Source organism: Stylophora pistillata, chromosome 8 (genome assembly GCF_964205215.1).
Source record: "Stylophora pistillata chromosome 8, jaStyPist1.2, whole genome shotgun sequence".
Classification (NCBI taxonomy): domain Eukaryota; kingdom Metazoa; phylum Cnidaria; class Anthozoa; order Scleractinia; family Pocilloporidae; genus Stylophora; species Stylophora pistillata.
Genome location: NC_142526.1, coordinates 32679772 through 32699768, shown reverse-complemented (window position 1 = coordinate 32699768; position 19997 = coordinate 32679772). Strand labels below are relative to the sequence as shown.

Sequence of the window (19997 nt, the reverse complement as noted above, 5' to 3'; positions counted from 1 at the left end):
AATTTTCTTGCCCAGATTCGCCGATTATCTACAAAGTTTAATCGTTGGTTTACTTTGAAACAATGCATACCTTGAATGGTTCTGTGAGTTGATCTAATTCACTAGCATCCCAATTCATTTTTTTTTGCCGAGTAATATATATAGCTGGTTGGGGCCTGAAAGGGCTCATTTAAAGTTAAATCAAGATACTCAAGTCGAAATGGACTTGATAGCTCCTTCTTCTATTGAATTATGTCGTGGCTATCGTACTAGCCCTTTGTGAAGCTAAAACGTGCTGTATGAAAACAATAGTGCTAATGTGCTCAACTAACAAGGAAAATACGAAAAATGAATCTTTCGATCGACAGATTCTTGTAGAGTGAGACTCTGTTTAGTTTAGTTTTGTTTTGTTTCCTCGCGTTCCCTCGCTTGCACGTGCAGCCTGCAAGTTTGAGGTTCGGTATGATTTTGCAAAACACCACCCACCCCCACCCCCACCCCCAGGGAAGCAAACTTGCGACATATTGCATGAAGCTCGAAGGAATGAAAGCTATTTTTCCTAAATCCTCTTTTTTCTAAAGTTAAGGTGACTCTTTATGTCAGAGCATGTGAAATAACATTCAGGTGCATGTATCTTGATACCCAATGAAAATCTAGATGAAGATTACTCCGGTTAGTTCAAAAACTGATGAAAACACTGATCAAGACGCTTCAATTTTAATTGGCAACCTCAATAACCAAACAATCAATTATTCACTATCGTACTTCGAAAAGTTATTCACAACGTGAAAATTACAATTGTGGAAAGTTCCCTCGTGGAACGCAGCATTAGATAAAGAACTTGGTCGCTTTTCATCCTCTTGATTACAAGTTTCCCCTTTGGAAGTACTTAACACAGCATTTGGACCCAGCAAATAAGATACCTTTCCTTTATGTTTCTTGCTGGGTTTCTCATACTTTAATAAAGCATTGGAACGATGTCTTGTTCGCTCACGTATAAGCTTTTCGTCTACCCCAGCGTTAAAGAGACGAAGCACATAATAATAATAATAATAATAATAATAACGGTTTATTCACAGTATATCCACATAAAAGGTGTGGCTCTTCATATGTGAAGGCCTACGGTACTAATATTTAATACTAAATTATGATAACTAACTAAATTGTAATAGAACTATATATGAAAGTAAATATTTAGAAGATATTTCTTGGTGGAGGTGGTTGTTTCTACGTCTTTACAAGGGAGACAAAGCGCGCGCCTTTAAGAACGCCTTGCAGAATCTGCAGTATTCTTTAAAATCTGTGCAATTCCTTATATTTGCTGGCAACTCATTAAAAAACGACACGTAGGAAATGCACAGTTTTCCGTTTTACCCCTGCTGCCTCACATAAATCTGTCAATATCTTATTTAGAGTGTTAATACCTTTTCAAAACCAAATTTGGCGTTAGATGTCTTGTAGTAAAATGCATTCCCATTCTTTCCAAAGACTTCCACTAAGCCTATATACAAGCAATATATTTTAACAAGACAAGGCTTGTGTTTTACGCCTTCTTCGTGACAGATATGCTTAAAGTGCCCCTGAGATCAAAATTTTCGTACATCATCTTTTCATTTTCGCGTTCAGTGTGTCTCCTTTACGAACTCTGCCAAATTTCAGTCAAGACCGAGCACCAGAAATATCTTTTTTCGGGCCGTTAAATTCGCGATTTAGCGCCCGCCATTATTTGACCATGTTCCGGAAGTTTATCGCAGGACTCAGAGGAAGTGACGTCAAAGGCTCAACGCGAAAATTTCACATGGCAAAATGTCAAGCAAACATAACAGAGTGCTTTACTCTATTCTTACTAAAACTAAACAAAAATGACGGGGCATCGATGCGTAATTCAAAGCTGAAGTAATCGTGCAGACCATGCTGCAGGTCGGAGCCTTGAAAATCGATCAGAGCGGGAAAAACGGATGCGATTTGTGCGAACTCGCCGAGTAAACTTCAGTCCTGCAGGAATATTTGTGATCTACTCTGAACACTTCTCAGAGGAATGTTTCGAGAGATCTGTGTACTTTGAAGGATCTTGACGAAGAATTCTGTCGGGTTCAGTGCCTACCTTTCAAAAGAAGGGACAAGAAAAATCGTCCTCAGTGCGATCTCGACGAAAGTGAAGTCTACGAACCTCCACGGGCTTTGTCACCTTTACATATGCGCTGATCAATATCCACCTTTGACATCTCTCTGGCAGAATACCTTACGCAAAGGAAAGTAATCGGTGATCATTGTAAATAAGAATGATAAAATAGCCGAGTTGAGGAATGAGATTTCTGACCTCAAAGAGCTCACTTTTATACAAAAGAGATGAAAAATATAAGTTGTGTTCTCTGACTCTAAAAAAAAGCTGGCTTTAATATCAGCGAAGGTAGAACAAACAGCTTAAGACACATAGAGCCTAGAAACACTTTAAAATGTAGGCTTGCAGCCAAAAAACCGAGAAAATGAAAATTTCTATAAAAACCTTTCAAACTATCAACCATCTGATAGCCAAGTCAGCGTGCTATCAAAGGGTCTCAAATTCATCCCAACACCCGTGACAAACGAATGTGAAATCAGGCCAACTTTTGCGAGATTTATTCGCAAGGCGAATGCGCCTCCCCTACACCTTTCACTGACAAAACAAAGAACAACTTTTGTTTCATATCAAACTGAATGCCACCAGTTCAGTCTTCTATCGCCCTTCAGAACTACTTGGAAAATTGTCATAACGCAACTTGCAGACTGTATCTAAGCCAAAAAGTACTTTGTAACGGAATGAGGTCACGGCTCTAAAGAGTTGAAGCAACCTCTGCTTTAAACCTCACCGAAGCAACACAACAATAGTCATCATGAAGAAGACAGAAAAAAACAAAAGAAGCCAAAGTGCAACTTAACAACAGAGTTCACTTCAAACCTCTCAAAGCACCGATAGTAAAAAACACGAAGGAAAGCGGTTAATGAGATCATTGACCAAATGCATCGGGGCGAACACATCAATGGCTTAGAAATGGCTTTCACAAACTCCCAATATCCTCCTTGATACACAATCAGCCATTGCCGAAAACAATTTTTATATATCACTCGATCATTTCTTACAAAAAACGAAAATCCCTTACGACAAGCAAAAATACAATTCGAAGGCGATAAAGCGATGCGACCACAAAAGCCACATCGGGAGTCCGTACCGTTCTGGATTTATCTTTATTCGCATGGGAAAAATCCATCGTTTGCCGGCGCAAAACTACCCACAAAAGTTTCAGATGATTTCTGGGACAATTCATCTTCAGACAAAGTCGACATTTCACGTTTCGGTTATCGAATTTCGGACCCAGCCACCCTACCCGAGGTAAAAAAATATAAAAAATATGAAAAACTGTATTGCCTGTCGGGGCCCCAAAGGCGCTACTTTGTACTTCCGGCGGATGTCGTAAGCCAAGATCGACCAATAAGAATCGAGATAGTTTTTGTCAACATTATCAGGAGGTAGTCTGGAAAATCCGGAATCCGGAATTCCGCCGGAATATTTCAACGTCTGTTTTTTTAATTCAAAACGTCTCCGATGATTTTCCGAAGAGTGTACGAGCTCCGAATATACTCCGATGATTAACACAAAGATTAGTCGATGGTTTCCGAAGTTACCCAGAGAGCCCTGAATTTTTGAAGGCTTGTTTTTTCAATTCCTATTTTTTCTTTTTTCAAGATTTTTCCGAAGAGTGTACGAGCTCCGAATATATACTCCAAGGATTAACCGAAAACTCTCCGAGGGTCTCCGAAGTTACCCGGAGATCCTCGAGGAACAATCGAACCCCCGGCTTCATTTGCTTTTAATCGACTTTTTTTATTTCATCTTTTGTTTATTTTTAATTATTAACTTATCTATTTTTAACGGCCGTGAAACTAAATAATAAACAGCAAATGATTCGTCAAATTATAGGTTAACATGTACATGGCTGAGATCTCGGTCATTCATTAAAAGGGTAGAAAGAAAATATAGCAATGCCTTAGTCAGTCTGCCATTTACACAATTTCAATTCTGGGAAAGCACTGCTTAACGAAAGCGATAAGCTCTTCCGTTAGAGAGAGGCCTCCCTCATTCCTCCTCAACAGACCTTGCAAGTGGCCTGTATGGAACCAGGGACGACGTGTGCACAGACATGCTATGTTAATATGGTAGTATCTTCTTAGTGCTCTTCCTAACTTCCAACATTTTGTGCCATCTAAGTACATATTTGGATACCAGTCCACCTCTAAACGTCCAATGACTGCCATGCTATCAACAGGTTTAGAGTCTTTTTGAAAGCCTCCTTTATATCCGTTACATTTTGAGATGTTTCCTTTTAGCTTCATTTAAAAGAAAGGATTAGAAGATTCAGGAATGATGGGTTTTGGCGGTAAAGGAAAACCTTGGGGCACGGATGGTTGGAGTGGACGCATACCGCTAAACGAATGCTGCTGCGTAGAAGACATCGCCGGCGACAGCCTTTGGCTAAACATAGATGTCGTAAATGACTGTGGCAACGGCCCTGGGTATCCAAAAGGATGATTTTGACCAGCCCCCTTCCCCCTCTCATTGCTGTGGCCACGTGAGACACCTTGCTGGTCAGGGAAAAAGTCTGATGCTGTGGCTGTAGATCTGATATTTTTATTCAAAATTCAAGTTATTAATTCAAGTTTAACTCAAAAAAAGACAATGGCGTCACTAACGTATTTTACTGCATGCCAAGTCTTCACAAAGCCTGCGTTTTTGATCATTCTTTGTTCTTCGGACGAGGAAAAAGGAGTGGGATATCGGTGTGGTTAACTGTCCAACCAGAAACAAAATGATTTGAATTTACCCAATATCCATGCACTTTTCCCTTGGCTAAGACAAAATTCACCGTCAAAAATTCCGTGTAACTGGCATAAAAATAGATTCTTCAGCGTTTTCTTAATTCCTCATAGGTGTTCAACCATGTTCATGGGGGTTCGATTGTTCTTCAGGCCGGATCCTCGAGTAACTCCAGAGTATATGCACAGCTCGTACACCACTCGGAAAATCTTCGGAGTTGTTTTAAATCTTCGGAGTTGTTTTAAAACAGGCCTTGAAAAATTCAGGGATCTTCGGGTAACCTCGAAAACCTTCAGATAATCTTTGGTTAATCTTCGAGTATATTCGGAGCTTGTACGCTTTTCGGAAAGGTAAGCTGGAAAACCTGCAAGGTCTGTTGAGGAGGAATGAGGGAGGCCTGTCTCTAACGGAAGAGCTTATCGCTTTCGTTAAGCAGTGCTTTCCCGGAATTGTAATTGAATAAATGGCAGACTGACTAAGGTATTGCCATATTTTCTTTCTACCCTTTTAATGAATAATCGAGATCTCGATTAAAAGGACGCTGACCGTGTTAACCTATAATTTGACGAATCATTTGCTGTTTATTATTTAGTTTCACGGCTGTTAAAAAATAGATAAGTTAATAATTAAAAAGTAAACAAAAGATTAAATACAAAAAATCGATAAAAAACAAGTGAAGCCGGGGGTTCGATTGTTCCTCGAGGATCTCCAGGTAACTTCGGAGACCCTCGGAGAGTTTTCGGTTAATCCTCGGAGTATATATTCGGAGCTCGTACACTCTTCGGAAAAATCTTGAAAAAAGAAAAAAGAAGAATTGAAAAAACAAGCCTTCAAAAATTTAGGGCTCTCTGGGTAACTTCGGAAACCATCGAATAGTCTTCGTGTTAATCATCGGAGTATATTCGGAGCTCGTACGCTCTTCGGAAAATCATCGGAGTCGTTTTGAATTAAAAAAACAGACATTGAAAAATTCCGGCGGAATTCCGGATTCATGGTTTTCCAGACTACCATAACCGAAACGCATGTTTGGAATTCCTTTGAGTACCCCTCATGCCCGGATCCCTAGAAGAGCTCCAGCTCCAAATCTACGACTTTGCGTTCCATTTTCTCGTAAACCGTCGAATAGAATGATTCAACACCGAGTCACCGTAACAGCTGGATAATCCTTCTGTGGCCTGTTGAATTTCGGTGGGAAAATAAGACCTAGAAGGTAAAAAAAATTTTGTCTCGAATACGAGGTGGTCTGGGATCTGGAGGCCTAAGCTGCCTGCATTGTCGCATTTCTTAACTAGGGAGAGCGAGCCGAACTTTGAAAGCTCCAAACGAGTGATTTTGAGGCTTTCTGGCAGGAAAAAACACTTCCAAAGAAGTAATGAACTATTAATCTTTATTCGGAGCTGATTTTTTTTGAAGACTGACTACTAGGGACAGATTCTAGAGGCAATATATTTGAACCGACATTGATAACGGCTATGTAAATGCCATAGGAACCCAAAACCATAGAAACCCGAAACCGCAGATCTTTAAGATGGTAAGCCTGTGCTCGAAACACGAAATGTTTCGTTTCGTTTCGCAAATTACCGTAAGCCCTTACCGAGAGACAGGTGAAAGCACTCGGCCTGCGACCTCGTGCTTTCATCTGTTTCTCGGTGTTTGGAACCCCTGATGAAACACTCGCACTCGGTTTTGACATATTACATCAAAAATAGTCTGCCACTGAAAGGTTGCTCCCCCCTTAGTGGAGCATACGTTGATCTCGTTGATGATGTTTTCCGTTTTTAGCTATGTGTTCCTGTAGCACAATTTTCGTTACTAAAGCTGAAAGAAACTATATATAATATAGATCAAATTTCCCGTCACACTCATTGTGATATAGCACGTGCTCTTCAGTACAATATAAGCCTGCAACGGTTAAAAATAAATGAACTTCCTTTAACAGTTGTTTGTCATGAGTACAAGACTCTCTGACATAATGGAAGACCAGAACCACTGAACCTCGTCTGGGGAGGAATATTGCGATTATTTGTGAAATCATTTTGTACTACATCTGTCGTAGTCGAAACAATTAAGGAATATTTTTTATCTCTTTCTTCATCTTAGATCTTGAATTAAACACTTCTTAAAAATAAATTTACCATTTATCGTTCAAATCCAGGTTGGGGCTTTCAATCGCAAGACTTGTGATTCGTGCCTCGTAATTCTTGATGTGCCGGAAGGTGAGACGACATTATTCACGCTCAGTTACTAACTGATTGTGAATCGCGACCGCAAAGTTTTCACTGCCGGTAGACCTGACGGGTAATCTAAATGTGCATGAATAAACAGCCGGTTATTAGTGTGTCTCAAATAAATTATTTCTTCGTGTTTGGCGCGGTGTTTCGGTTTTGTAGGTCTACGAAAGTAACGATTCGAATACCACAAGGGCTAGAAACCGAAATCTTTGCGAATGTGAGCTCCAAAGATAAATTTTACGCGTGACAATACTCCATGCTCCTCTCGTGCTCTCGCCGCTGATGGCGGTCACGTCACTGAATTCGAAAATTTGCATGTTTCAAACTTTGTCTTTGAGTGCTGAAGCGCACTTGAAAAAAACTTTCATCCATAACATGACCACATACAAATTTTGCGAGGTAAGCGGTATGAATAGATAACCCGCCACGTGATTTCTTCCAAAACTGAACTATTTCTTTTCCGCTGACTAACCAGTCTCGTCACGGCCAGTACGAAAAAGCCGCTCGACCAAAAGTAGGACTCAGTTGAACCAAGATTGGTGTGGGTTTGTGTATATATTATTTCTGATAAAATATTAGGAAAAGTTAACCTTACTCCTAGTGGCAAACATTTGGTCACAGTTCCTGCCCTAGACGAGCAGTAGGCACATTCAAAATACAATAATATAAATGCGGAAGTGCTGTTAGTCATGTGCTTTCTTAGTTCGAGTTTTACCACCACAATACTCAAAAAACCCAAAAGCTCAGCGTTTTCGTCAATTCATAAGCATGTCTGGCCATTCTAAAGGAAATATAGCAGCGAAAGTGGAAATATAAAAAAAGAACGGTTTAAGCGATTCCTGTTATGTGCGTTCTACAATTCGTCAGAGCTTTCGGAAGAGGAAGAAAGCGTCCAACGATGAACCGCATATTGATTCACGAATCACAAATCAGCTATGTGCTTGACCTCTGACTTCAAATCCTAATAATGAGAAACTACAAACGAGTAACAGGGTCTAAAAGCGATAAGCTGACATTGACCCGAAAACGACGATTAAAATGAAAGGAGGGAAATGTAACAAATCCATTTTTTTTTTAGTTATATCATTGTATTCAGTTGTCAATACTTCGCTTTTTCCAATTGTTTTCTTGACGAAATTATCCTGTTGGCGAAGCTTAAGCTTTTCCCATCATTCAGCAAATAGGCACACGTATTTTGGCCCGTCGACCTATTTTCATTTCTGACGGCCATTGTTGTTTACAACCCACGCACCCACGAGTGCCGCTCGTTTGGGGGTTTCCCGTGCCCGAAAATTTCCACAAGGGATAGCCAAAACACCAAAATTGAGCCCAACAGCAGACTGGGGCAAGTAGCATGGTGTCCGATGATTTTGAGTCAAAGCAATTATTATGCAAAAAAGGGGAAACCGGCAGAAATCTATGTCAGGATTATGTTCAGGGGAGGAACACTTTAAAATGTCTCGAGGGGTTGAACAAAACGAAAACGTTAGGAGTAATGTTAACTGAGAAGGGCGATACCATGAAAGTGGGTTCTGTTGCTAATTCTAAAAGTGTTGGTCGTAATGAGATCTAAATGTTGACAGACAGCCACACTGGTGGTATCTATTTCACTGGCTATAACTTGAAATTGCGCCAAACAAAAACGATTTCAGGTTTAATTTTTGTCAAAAAGATCTAGACGTATTCTGATTTTGTACTGTATTCTTTTAGATCTCATACAGCTTTAAGCTCTCTTCGAGACCATTTCGATAAGTGTATGACCACTTAATCAGATTTCAAATTCCTAGCTAATCATTGCGTGATCATCTAAACCGGCTTCGCTTTCTCGTGCCGCCAGCATGTCACGCTATTTACACGAGAACATCGTACAAGTGGTTTAGCCTTTCGCAGTTTCAGTTTTACATGAAAATCGCCCACAAAATACCCTCCATGACGTCTCCAATCCCCGGAGCAGCTAACGTACGTATGTATTAACTTATTACATTTCTGGAAATTGCAGCGCTTTCGTTCCAAAATCCCCGCCATTGTTAGCTGAAAAGCGCCAAAGTTACTTGACTCGTCACTCAGTCGTATCCCTACGGCATAACATCATGGCATCGTGCGGAATTTTCACAATGTTTCACTTTTCCTAGGTTTTACAGTGAAATTTAGGAGGAGTTAAATGGACGGAATAATGTTTTGCTTTCTTATCGCCTTACATGTATATCCAAGCTTTTAAATCAAGACGTTTCTGTCTCAGAAATCGGTTTTCTTTTCGAAATATAGGCAAATTCACCACTGCAGATCACGCTTGTTTCGTCCTGAAAAATTACGAAGGGGAATGCTTTAATTCTGATTTGTTTTGCTTTGTTTGTTTTTGAGAAAGATGTTTTTTAGTGCTACTCTTGTTACTAAAAGTGAAAGAAACGAAAATAAATGAACATCCTGTCACGCTTCTTCTGAATACGCAGCCGCACAAACACGCTTTGCTCGTGATCTTCCGACACTGTGTGCCTCACTGAAGCTGTAACGGTAGAAAATAAATGTAATTCCTTCAACGCTTGTTTGCTTTAACTGGCAATTGGATTTATCAGTGTTATAGAGACAGACAGAAACGGAGGAATCTCATCAAGGGGGAACATTACGATTGGTATGTAACACAACAATTCTGGCTATGATTTCAACAGTTTCTCAAAAGAAAATTGACCTTAAAACCTCTTCCATAGCGTAGAGCAAGAATTTCAATGATTTCAACCTTAAATATTTTGCGTGAAACGTTTTTTGGATCATGCGGTATTCGTGATACGTGATCTGTTTACAAAATCTGTCTGCTGTCATGTGAAACGTGACTTGGGCTCCATTGTTTGTGCAATCGTCTGAGACGCGATCGCTGATCTGAATTACGCGTACAAATTTCTGGTCATTTTAATGTTTCGTTGAATATATATCTCTGTGTTCAGCGCTATGTTACAGAAATAAGCCATGTGAGAGTTTCGGTAAAGCTCGAAATGGGGACCAAAATCTTCGTGATTTTCAACAGCGAAGCGAATTCGATTATGTTTTACGCTTGTCAGGCTTTCGCGTCAACAAAATTTAGCGAAGAGCCTGAACCCTGAGCTCACGGAATTTACATCTTTCAGACTTCGTCTATTGCTGAAGCCCATAGGAAAACAAATATCAGACCACACAAAGCCAGTCACAGAGACCTGTGATGCGAATTTATTCTCAAACTGAATGGTTAATCAAGTAAGCACAACAGTGTTCTCTATAGAGTCACTCGCGTCTTGTCATGGACAATTTGGAGACGCCGCCTGAACTTAAGGTGGAACCACAAGGCGAACCAAGGTTGGCGCGGTTTTGTGTTTTTATTTTTACTAACAAAATGAATATAAAAAGTTATTTTTCCTATTGAAGCGAAGCGAAATAGCAAGTTGCGTTCCTTAAAACGACAGAAAACCGTTTAGTCTCTTTGCTTTGGCAAGGAAAGGAACGAAACATGTCAATGCGTTGTAAATTTTGCATGGTACCTGTTTTTGGTAGTTTTTCTCGAAACTATAATAGGAGAACTTCGCTGAATTCTACGTGGTTTGAAAAACGTTAAACAGAAGGCCGTTAACCGCAAGGGCTAAGTTTTGATATTTCTTATCGAAAGTGAACTCCGTATTCTGTTGATCAGGAGACTGACTCAAATTCAAAATAATAAAGCTTGTTGTCAGTAGCAAATTCAAATGAAGGTAAATTTGTTTTTGCAAGGATACCGGAACTGAGTATTCCTTTCTGCTGCTCAGTTTCCTGTTTTTCACGATTACAGTCAATAGCCGTTTGCCAACTAGTCAAAAAACAATTTGAGACAACAGCGAAGCAAGCGCTTGTTTTCATTTCTCTCCACTACTGGTGCAATTCCTACGTGACTGGATACCAACCTTCTTTGCTCCAAATTATCTGAAGCTTAATAATTCATGAGTCAGCGATTTATTTCTGATTGCGTAAGCATATTACTATAACAAGGAACAAGAAACGAATGACAGAAAGCTAAAAGCGAGTGGTCAAAATGGCAAGTCAAGGCGTTGAGTCGGAAAGAAAATTTCATAATTTTTGGAGAGATTGTACATGTTTCTTTCGTTTTGCAGTCAGAGTTGTGAGTCGCCGTCACAACCCAATACAACCTTTAATTGTCTTTGAAACTATCAAAGAACCATCAAACTATCAAAGAAGAACATCTTTTTGGGTTCATACATTTTTTCATAAATACCCCAAGTAGGCCATCATACAACTCCATTCAGGCATAAAAATCAATTACCAGTCATGTGTCTATGGCTTGATTTTTCTCTGGCCATTCCAAGACCGTTGTGAAAGAGGGCAACCGTTAACTGTTTTACATTAAGCCATTGATTTTGAGGCAACCTTTAACCTGAACAAAATTGAGGGGAGAAATGTTAAAAGCTTAAATTTCAAGGTAGTGCGAAGTGGAAATTGGACATCACCCTCTATAACCTGTTCACAGATTTGTCGTTGACCAATAAGGAACAAGACAGAGTGTTGAATATGTAATGATAATGATTACAGTAAAATTTGAGAGTAGCAGTGGTGGTGGTGTTGATGATGACGACGACTAACAGCCGACAAAACTTGTATAATAGCCATGTCATTATGTGATGAATGATGACATGTCATGAATGATGACATAATGTCAGGAATGATGACATAATGTCATGAATGATGACATGAATGATTATCATTGTTCTTGTTATTAGTATTACTATCCATATTATAATTGTAGTATCATAATTATCATTAAAAACTAGATCATTGGATAATGCAATTCAAGACTTTTTATTGGCTTAGCCATTATGGTATATCAGCCAATATACCATAATCTACCAATATGGCAAGCGTACGTGTCAGCTTAAAATTAAAAGGGAGCTAAAAGTTTAATAACATTTAATAATTTAATTTAACGTTCTTAATAAAACAATTATTCCACTCGCGCTTGTTGGATATGAGATGATTATAGCCAACTCGGCGCTACGCGCCTCGTTGGGTATCTATCATCTCATCTCATGGAATAATTGTTAATTATCAATATTACTATTGTTATTTATACAGCTGCTGTTCTCCACGATCATTCAATCTATGTGTACTATGGTTTAAGCTCTGCAGCTGGTATTTGCGTCTTTTTGAAAGCTTCTTTGGTTGGTTTGGTGAAGGAATCGCCAAGAATCCATTGATAATAATCCAGATATGCCTCGTGTTCGTCAGTGTCTCTTCTGTGGGGTTTGTTTGGTTCCAATCAGAAGGAAGAACTGTCAAACTATACATACCGCAAGAAAGTAAGGCCCTGGATGACTTAAAAACTGCTCAGAAATACTTCCTGGTCAACTTTCGAGAGGAGATCGTCCTGTTGGAAGCGAAGCCTAGTCATCCCAATGTTCTCTCTCCTGAATGTCTGAGACAGGCGTTCCATGCCCACAAAGCAGTTATGAACCTGGAATCTTATTCTGACTTTTGTGTTACACTATCGCGTAACAAATCCACGTCACCAGAAGAATGCGTGATGACCAACCCACTGGAATTTCTGCAGTTTAATGAGAGTAACCTGATTGGCAAAGACTTGACACAAGTTCAACTTGAACTGAGCAAAGCCGCTAAAGACGCAAGCTTGGTCACGCGAAATGGACGCCCTTTTTGGTTCAACCTCGACGGAGTATTTGGCAGTATCGCTAGAACGAAGGAGATCATAACTGGTGCAAAAGCACTGCAAATGATTTATCTCATCCGTGCTCCGTCTGATGACGACGCATACGAAGACGTTTTCAACTGGGAGACGAAATTTATTGAAAAGATTGCCTCGTTGGTGGACAAACTTTCCTGCTTCAAAGTCCATTATTCAAGTGAACGGAGTATGGATGATGCTATCGATGAAAGCACCGGGTCTGACGTCACACTGGTGTCAATCACTTTCACCCTCATGATCTCCTTTGCTTGCATCATGCTGGGAAAGTTCTTTAATCCGCTGACCGGCCATTCCTTGCTTGCTGTCGCAGGAGTGTTTGCAGTGGGCCTGGGAATTTTAGCAGGGCTTGGACTAGGCATGTGGTTCCGTGTGCCTTTCGTAAGCTTCGTAGGAATCCTGCCGTTCCTGGTTCTTGGGATCGGTATAGACGACATGTTCATTATGGTGGATGAGCTTGATCGACTGCCACGTGACCTGTCAACGCCAAAAAAGATTAAAGCAGTCATGAGACATACAGGCACAACTGTTACCATGACAACTATAACGGATTTGGTAGCATTTGCTGTCAGCACATCCACTTCGTTCCCAGCTGTAAGGTAGGGCTTTTAGATTGATTGCTAAGTAAGTTTACATTTCCAGTTAGTAGTTCGGGTAGAATATATTTACAGCAATTTCAGTATATATCCTTGGGTTTCACCCACGTGACCAATACCTTAGCAACGGTTAATATCCGCCATCTTGGTGTCCCTCGAGCGTAAACAAACCGTATCTAACGAAGAGTTCATGTGAGAAAGAAGGGATGGTTTTATGCATTATTGTTGGCTGTTCGAGCAAAAGTGGAAAGCATAAAGACTAAGGATTTTTTCGTATAATAATTTAATAATTTTATTATCTCTATAGCGCAAAATTCATTATATATATGATCTAATGCGCTATACCTAAGATCATCACAAATCAAGGGGAAGAACAGGAGGAACTAGAAGTTGTTGTATGGTTCGAGGCTTGCGGCTGTTGTAGATCCTCGATTCTTTGGTCGAGCTTTTGTTTGAGCTTCTTAGCCGATGAGAAATCGATGTCTTTAGCCCTCACATACAGCACTTCATTCACCTATGTCGGCAAAATCCATGAGCATTTTACCTGAGTGCAAGTAAGCTTGGGGTGTCACGAAAACTCACACCCCGAAAACTCAGACCTCAGACCTCAGACCCCGAAAACTCAGACTCCTCGAAAATTCAAGAGATAAACTCGACTCATGATCACTCCTGGTAATCCCGCGTGTATTTTGACCTTTTGGGTCTTGATCCAACTGAAGCAGCAAAAGCAAGGCCGCAAGTTGCACGTTTCGCAAAATCGTCCGATGGTTAAGTATTAAAACATTTTAGAATGACACAAGACTTCATTTAGCTTAGATTTACCTCCATTTTTCCCGTTAATTTTGAACTTTTCATTCACAGTTAACGGGATCAAATGCGCTCGCTCCAACATCAAAGTATTAAAATGTGGCGTGATTTTGACGAGCCGAAAGGGACGTTTGTTTACCTTTTTGTACTTCGTTGCACAGATCCTTGTTGTCGCTCTGTTAAAATTCTTAAATATTTCGCGATAATAATGGATACAAACAGAGACTCGGCCCACCAGTCCCAAAACGAAGACAATTTTGCGACCCTTGGGCTAGAGTTCTTAAATGAGGCAGAAAGAGAAAAACAACGGGAAAGAAGACTCGGCATCAGCGCCGTCACGATTCGCTTCACTGAAGAATCACTCTTGATATTGTTGTCCGTCTTTCGCGTCGGATTTGTTGCATTGTTCCACCGGTTATATTATAAAAAAAATTGGTTCATGGTTTATGCTATGCACTATCGAATTATGGAGCACTTCGAAAGCTTGGAGAGCACTTCGAGGGACCTGAGTTTTCGGTGTCTGAGTTTTCGTGACACCCAGCGAGCTTGCCATGAATTCTGGTAGTTGCCTCAAACATAAATAAAACACTTGCGATATGTGAGCATGACTCAGCCAGTCCAGCTTTGCATCCCAAGCAATGGGCTGACAAAATAGTCCCATCGTTTTCGGAAATGACCCAAATGTTCACTAAAGGATCATTCATATGCTGTGAATGCCAAACTCGTGCTCTCACGGCATACTTGCCGGCGATTACTTTGCCTACAACTGAGGTTACAAATCCCGACACCATTTGATTAAACGCCTCTAGACTCTTGAACGCCTTGAACTGCTTCTTGGTGTAGAAGCTGGTCTCAAGAACGAGGTAACTCAGCAAGTCCGACGCTTCCACAGGAGGCAAGCATTTTGGACTGAACTTCTCGGCTGGTATGCTTGCAGGGTCAACCCCAATGACCGAGATCTTTTGCAAACATCTTTCCTTCCAACTCTCTGAGCTTTCGGCATACTCAGAGAGCACTGGGATACCTTAAGATGAATGCCGGATACTTTTATCGCTTTTTTCTGTCTGGATATTCATGTAGTTGGCGAAATAATACGGCGATAAGAGAGAGGGCTTCACTATAGAAATCGACTAATTATTCATAAATTTGACACCCGAGGGACACCAACATGGCGGACACTAACTTCAGCAAAGCTTGTGACGTCACCTGAAACCCAACCATACTGAAAATATATAGATATACATATTTAGGCCTAAATATATATATATCTATATATTTTCAGTATATATACTGAAATTAAGGAAGTCTGCGCAGATAGATCTATAGATAAATATATAGAATAAATATATAGAATATCTATATATATAAATATAAAGATATATATATTTAGGCCTAAATATATATATATATCTATATATTTTCAGTATATATACTGAAATTAGGAGGTCTGCGTTTTGATTTTTCCGAGTAACAGTGCTTGTTACATAAAAGTAGAGCGCAATATCTGTTGAGTTAGAAAATTACAAAGACTACGCTTTCATCCCTACAAACCTGTTTCGTGATTGTTCACTCATACCCTGAAATTTTCACTGAGGCAAACTTGGATCCTACCTACACTACCACAAGAGCACGTGGAATACAACACTGATCAGTGATGATACTTTATCTTTGTTTTGAAGGTATTTCTGCATCTACGCCGCTCTCACCGTGACGTTTTCATTCTTTATGATTGTCACCTTCTTTGTGGCCTTTATGACATACGACGTGAGAAGAATTAAATCTGGTCGAAGAGATTGCTTTCCACTTCGTTTGGCACCTCGGCCTAAAAATGGAGAGCCAGCCTGGGACGAGCCCGTCGCACAGACGTCAAATCGGGTCATGAAGGCTTGGGGAAAATTCTTGATGACCGCAACAGCAAAGAGCATGGTTATAATTGTCTCGCTGGCGCTCCTTAATGGTGGGATCTACGGAGTCACCCAGGTGGACGAGGCGTTTGATGAGAGAATGCTGGCGAAAGATGATTCTTACTATAAGCAATTTCTGAAGGCTCAGCAAAATCACTTCGAGCTTACCATTCCAGTGAGCATCGTGGAGACTGGTGGGGTCGAGTACAAGATGAGTTCCACCCAGGAGCAAATCAAAGCACTGACAAACATCGTCACACAAAATGAATACTACGAAAATACTTCGTTATCCTGGATGGACACATTCTCCCGTTACGCTGAGAAAACTAATAAGAGCATCACTGGGCCAAATTTTTTGCCCACTCTGAAGGAATTTCTTCGCATCCCAGCCTTTTCTCATTTCCGTCAAGATCTGAAGTTTACCGAGGACGGCACCAAACTTGAAACCTCTCGCATCCTCGGTTTTATGAAGGGTATCATCAGCTCCACCTTCCAGAAAAATGCCATGCTCACACTCCGTGAGGATATCACAGAAAAGTCGAAACTGGATGCCTTCCCAATCAATCGATTCTTCATATACTTTGAACAATACGCTATTACCTCCAGGGAAACCGTAAGGAACCTCCTAATCGCGGCCTTAGCAGTGTTAGTTGTCACAAGCCCCTTTCTAATGGACTGCACTGTGACGTTCCTTGTGGTGTTAAACTTTGTAGCCCTGATATGCGAGTTATTTGGTTTAATGGTCATCTGGAATGTTTCCCTTAATTCTGTTTCTATGATCATCCTTGTCATGGCGATTGGATTTGCAGTCGACTACAGCGCACATATCGCGCATGCGTACATAACGTCAGACGAAGCAACATCCAATGGACGAGTAGTGGATGCTCTGAGTACATTGGGAGCGAGTGTGTTCATGGGAGGTGAGTTAAGCGTTTGATCAAGTTTTATTTCATACGTTCTGTAAATTTCAAAGAAAACAAATTGTCAATCAGTTGCGCTGTTAATTACTAAAAGGATAAGGTACCTGGCACAAAGAAAAACCATTGATGCAGTACTTCTATATGAATATATCTTCAATGAGTTGACCGTAACGAAAGAAAACTAAGATTCTTTATTTGAGCTTAAAGTGATTGAAACTTTTGTTTTCTTTAGGTGTTGTTAAAACAAAATGATTTTTAAATTCATGTCCAAGTTTTCCTTGGATTTGAGTAACCTCCAAATTGTGAAAACATGGCGACCATTTTAGCCGTTTCCTATCTTTGTTTTATTAAGTTAATTTATTGTGAGTATTTGAAAATCATGTGTGTGAACTGCAGACTAACAAATTGATATGAAAGCGATCTTTGCAGTGAAGATCACTACTTGAGCAATAGTGAAAATAAGGTCTGAAAGAAAACTGTAGGCCTGTACGGGATTTGCACTCATGACCTATGCGATATCGATGCAGTGCTTTACCTACTGAGCCAGCTTGCCTTCTTGTTGCATTTTCCTAGGATTTAGTACGTTCCTTGGCATGGTCGTTCTTTCATTTGCCGCATCAGAAATCTTTCGGATATTCTTCAAAATGTTCTTCGGCATTGTCGTGCTTGGTCTTTTCCACGGCTTATGTGTCCTGCCTGTTTACCTGTCCTTGCTGTGGTGGAGACCGTCTGTTATTACCAGACCCCACTCACCAGAGAACACTATTAAGAAACTAGGCAGCGGAGACCTCAGAGTGGAAGAAATTCACGTAGCCGAAAACGCAGCTCAGCACGGAAACAGCGAAGAGAGAACCACATTGGAGGGTAGAAATAAAAAAGCCAGCCAAGGAGAAGAACAAGAAACAGACATCGCTCAAGCCCTTTTGACGGGTTCTGTTGAAGCATCTGTCTATGGAAAGGCCCTGACAAGGGCTCCTGATCCTGAAAGAGAAACAACGCTTTAGAAGAGGAACCGAAAACTTTTCTGGCACAGATGCGTAGTATGCCACTAAAAGTCCGTTAAAACTGCTGAATCAGCTACCAGCTTAACTAACTTACTGACTTTTAATCTCACGAAGCTATCTTTAATTGAGAAATGAAACCGGAACAACCACTAAGCAGACCATGAGCAAATGAAAACGCTTTCAATCCCGGTGCTTTTAGATTATTATGTGTTGTAAAACCAAAACTAAAGTAACTACATCGATTTATCAAGAGAAGGATACTCTCCCATAAAAGACAACGTGGACCCAAAGAAATATCTCTAGCGCGGATGAAAAAGTGTCACTCGGTCGCCGCGGATTAGCTTCAGGCTTGTGCCTGATTGGTTGAGGTGGCCGAAAGAATTTTGTAGACCAAGTTTAGTGTACATAACGTTAAAACAGTGAAAACTCTACTACTTTCGGCACTTGATAACTTCCGCCTTGAAGGAAGCGATTTCATTTTAACTTGCTTGTACAAAGCGCTAGAAGTATTTATAAAGGGAATTTAAAAAACGTATAGCAAATTATGTTATTTATCGAATAATTGAGAAGTAAAAGTTTTTAAAAAGAGAAACGCACCGTTCAAAATTTGAAATTTTTTTGGCTGAACATAATCCCTATATTTTGTTTACGAGGACCGTTCTGTTTGAGTTGGCATTAGTTCGAATTTATGAGGCGAGATTTGCATTACTATGAAGTAAATCATTGGTATCAGTAAAAAGTTGAAATAAGGTTATTTTTTTAACTTGTGTAATTTGTATTCAAATAAAAGCCGAACTAAAAGTTTAAGAGAAAAAGCGCACTGCATTTCCTTCATCTCACCTTAGAGGTACGAATCATTATTTATTAATGATTAAAAATAGATAGCTTGGCTTTTAAATGCAATCTTGTTCAGTTGAAGGGGGATATTCCACTTTTGGTTCACTCAAATAACGAAGAGGTTATGGTTTTCGGTGGCTTTCATTGTGACAAAGATTGATCATATCAGCGGAGACAAAACCAACAGTTGAATGGCTTTCTCACGGGTAGCTTATTGGAAGGTCTCAACGGAGTTAACCGTTAGCTGTAAAACGGCAAAAAAATTCAGCTGTTAAGCGCAAAAGTTGACAGAGTTTAACCGTTAGTCGTGGAGAAGTTGACTGTAAAAAAAAATTCTGGTGACAACAATGGAATGATTTTAACCGTTAGCCATAAAATCGCCAAAATGTTAACCTTTAGCCCTTAAAGTCATTGCCCCATTGAGACCCTCTCATTTTTATTGGGAAGCATGCTCGTTTTTACCACTATCCAATTCAAAATCTTACTTTTTATCAACTAAAGGAGAGCCGGAGGGTATATCACACCCTTGGCCTTCCCCAGGGATTGTCTCTTCCCTCTTTTTTCCCGGGAGAGCCGTTCTAATGAATTTTGCTTGGAGCTCCAAAACATTTGATTTGAGAACCAGTAGCACTGGAAAGGTTATTGGGAAAAGTTTTCAGAAATTCAGTACAAAATTTTAAGCTTGTACTTGCTTCAGGAAGTTTGGAAATTCCGTAGCTGTCTCTTGTATTTGATGTATTTCATTCACTCACTCAGATGACCTCATGGTCCGCTGGAAAGTTAGCTAGGGGAAACTAGCTTTAGCAAACTCGCTGTGTGAAAGTTGCCAAGAGTCTTGGATCACAAAGCTTTCTCCTTTAACTACCATGCCTTGGTGTTACGTAACTAATCTCGAAACTCCAGCCCCAACTACAACTTATAACAACCTACGAGGTACGCGAACATTTGATTGTGGTTTCTAAACCTTGGAAGTTGGCACCACATCTATACTAGTACTCTTTGCGAGATAGCGGCGCATATGACCGTGTTCCACTCCTTTTCGCTTGACCAAGAGAATCTTAAGTCGGCGCATTTTACACTTCACTGAGTATGCTGTTTCGATCTACTTGATTTATCTCTGGTGTCTGTATTTAACAAATGGTAAACACCACAGCGTA

At 40.2% G+C, this 19997-nt stretch overlaps 1 protein-coding gene and 1 long non-coding RNA gene across 4 annotated transcripts; one reads left to right on the top strand and one right to left on the bottom strand.

The window, feature by feature from the left end:
* Nucleotides 1–680: 680 nt before the first annotated feature.
* LOC148725892 (uncharacterized) lies at nucleotides 681–8416 on the bottom strand. The gene is made up of 2 exons (XR_015990695.1): nucleotides 6967–8416; nucleotides 681–6034 (listed from the first exon to the last, which is right to left on the bottom strand). It is a non-coding gene; the product is annotated as an uncharacterized LOC148725892 (long non-coding RNA).
* Nucleotides 8417–8734: 318 nt separating this feature from the next.
* On the top strand, nucleotides 8735–18818 carry LOC111329388 (patched domain-containing protein 3-like). Of its 3 annotated transcripts, none has more exons than XM_088730519.1 (6): nucleotides 8737–9021; nucleotides 9636–9691; nucleotides 10182–10386; nucleotides 12148–13371; nucleotides 15855–16999; nucleotides 17573–18818. In XM_088730519.1, exons 3-6 carry the CDS (start codon nucleotides 10331–10333, stop codon nucleotides 18001–18003), a joined length of 2856 nt encoding a protein of 951 aa, XP_088586645.1. In that variant the 5' UTR covers nucleotides 8737–9021; nucleotides 9636–9691; nucleotides 10182–10330; the 3' UTR covers nucleotides 18004–18818. The 3 variants fall into 3 exon arrangements, with proteins under 3 accessions (XP_022789822.2, XP_088586645.1, XP_088586646.1); XM_088730520.1 differs by having other exon boundaries at nucleotides 8737–9025; XM_022934087.2 differs by lacking the exon at nucleotides 10182–10386 and having other exon boundaries at nucleotides 8735–9021.
* Nucleotides 18819–19997: the final 1179 nt, after the last annotated feature.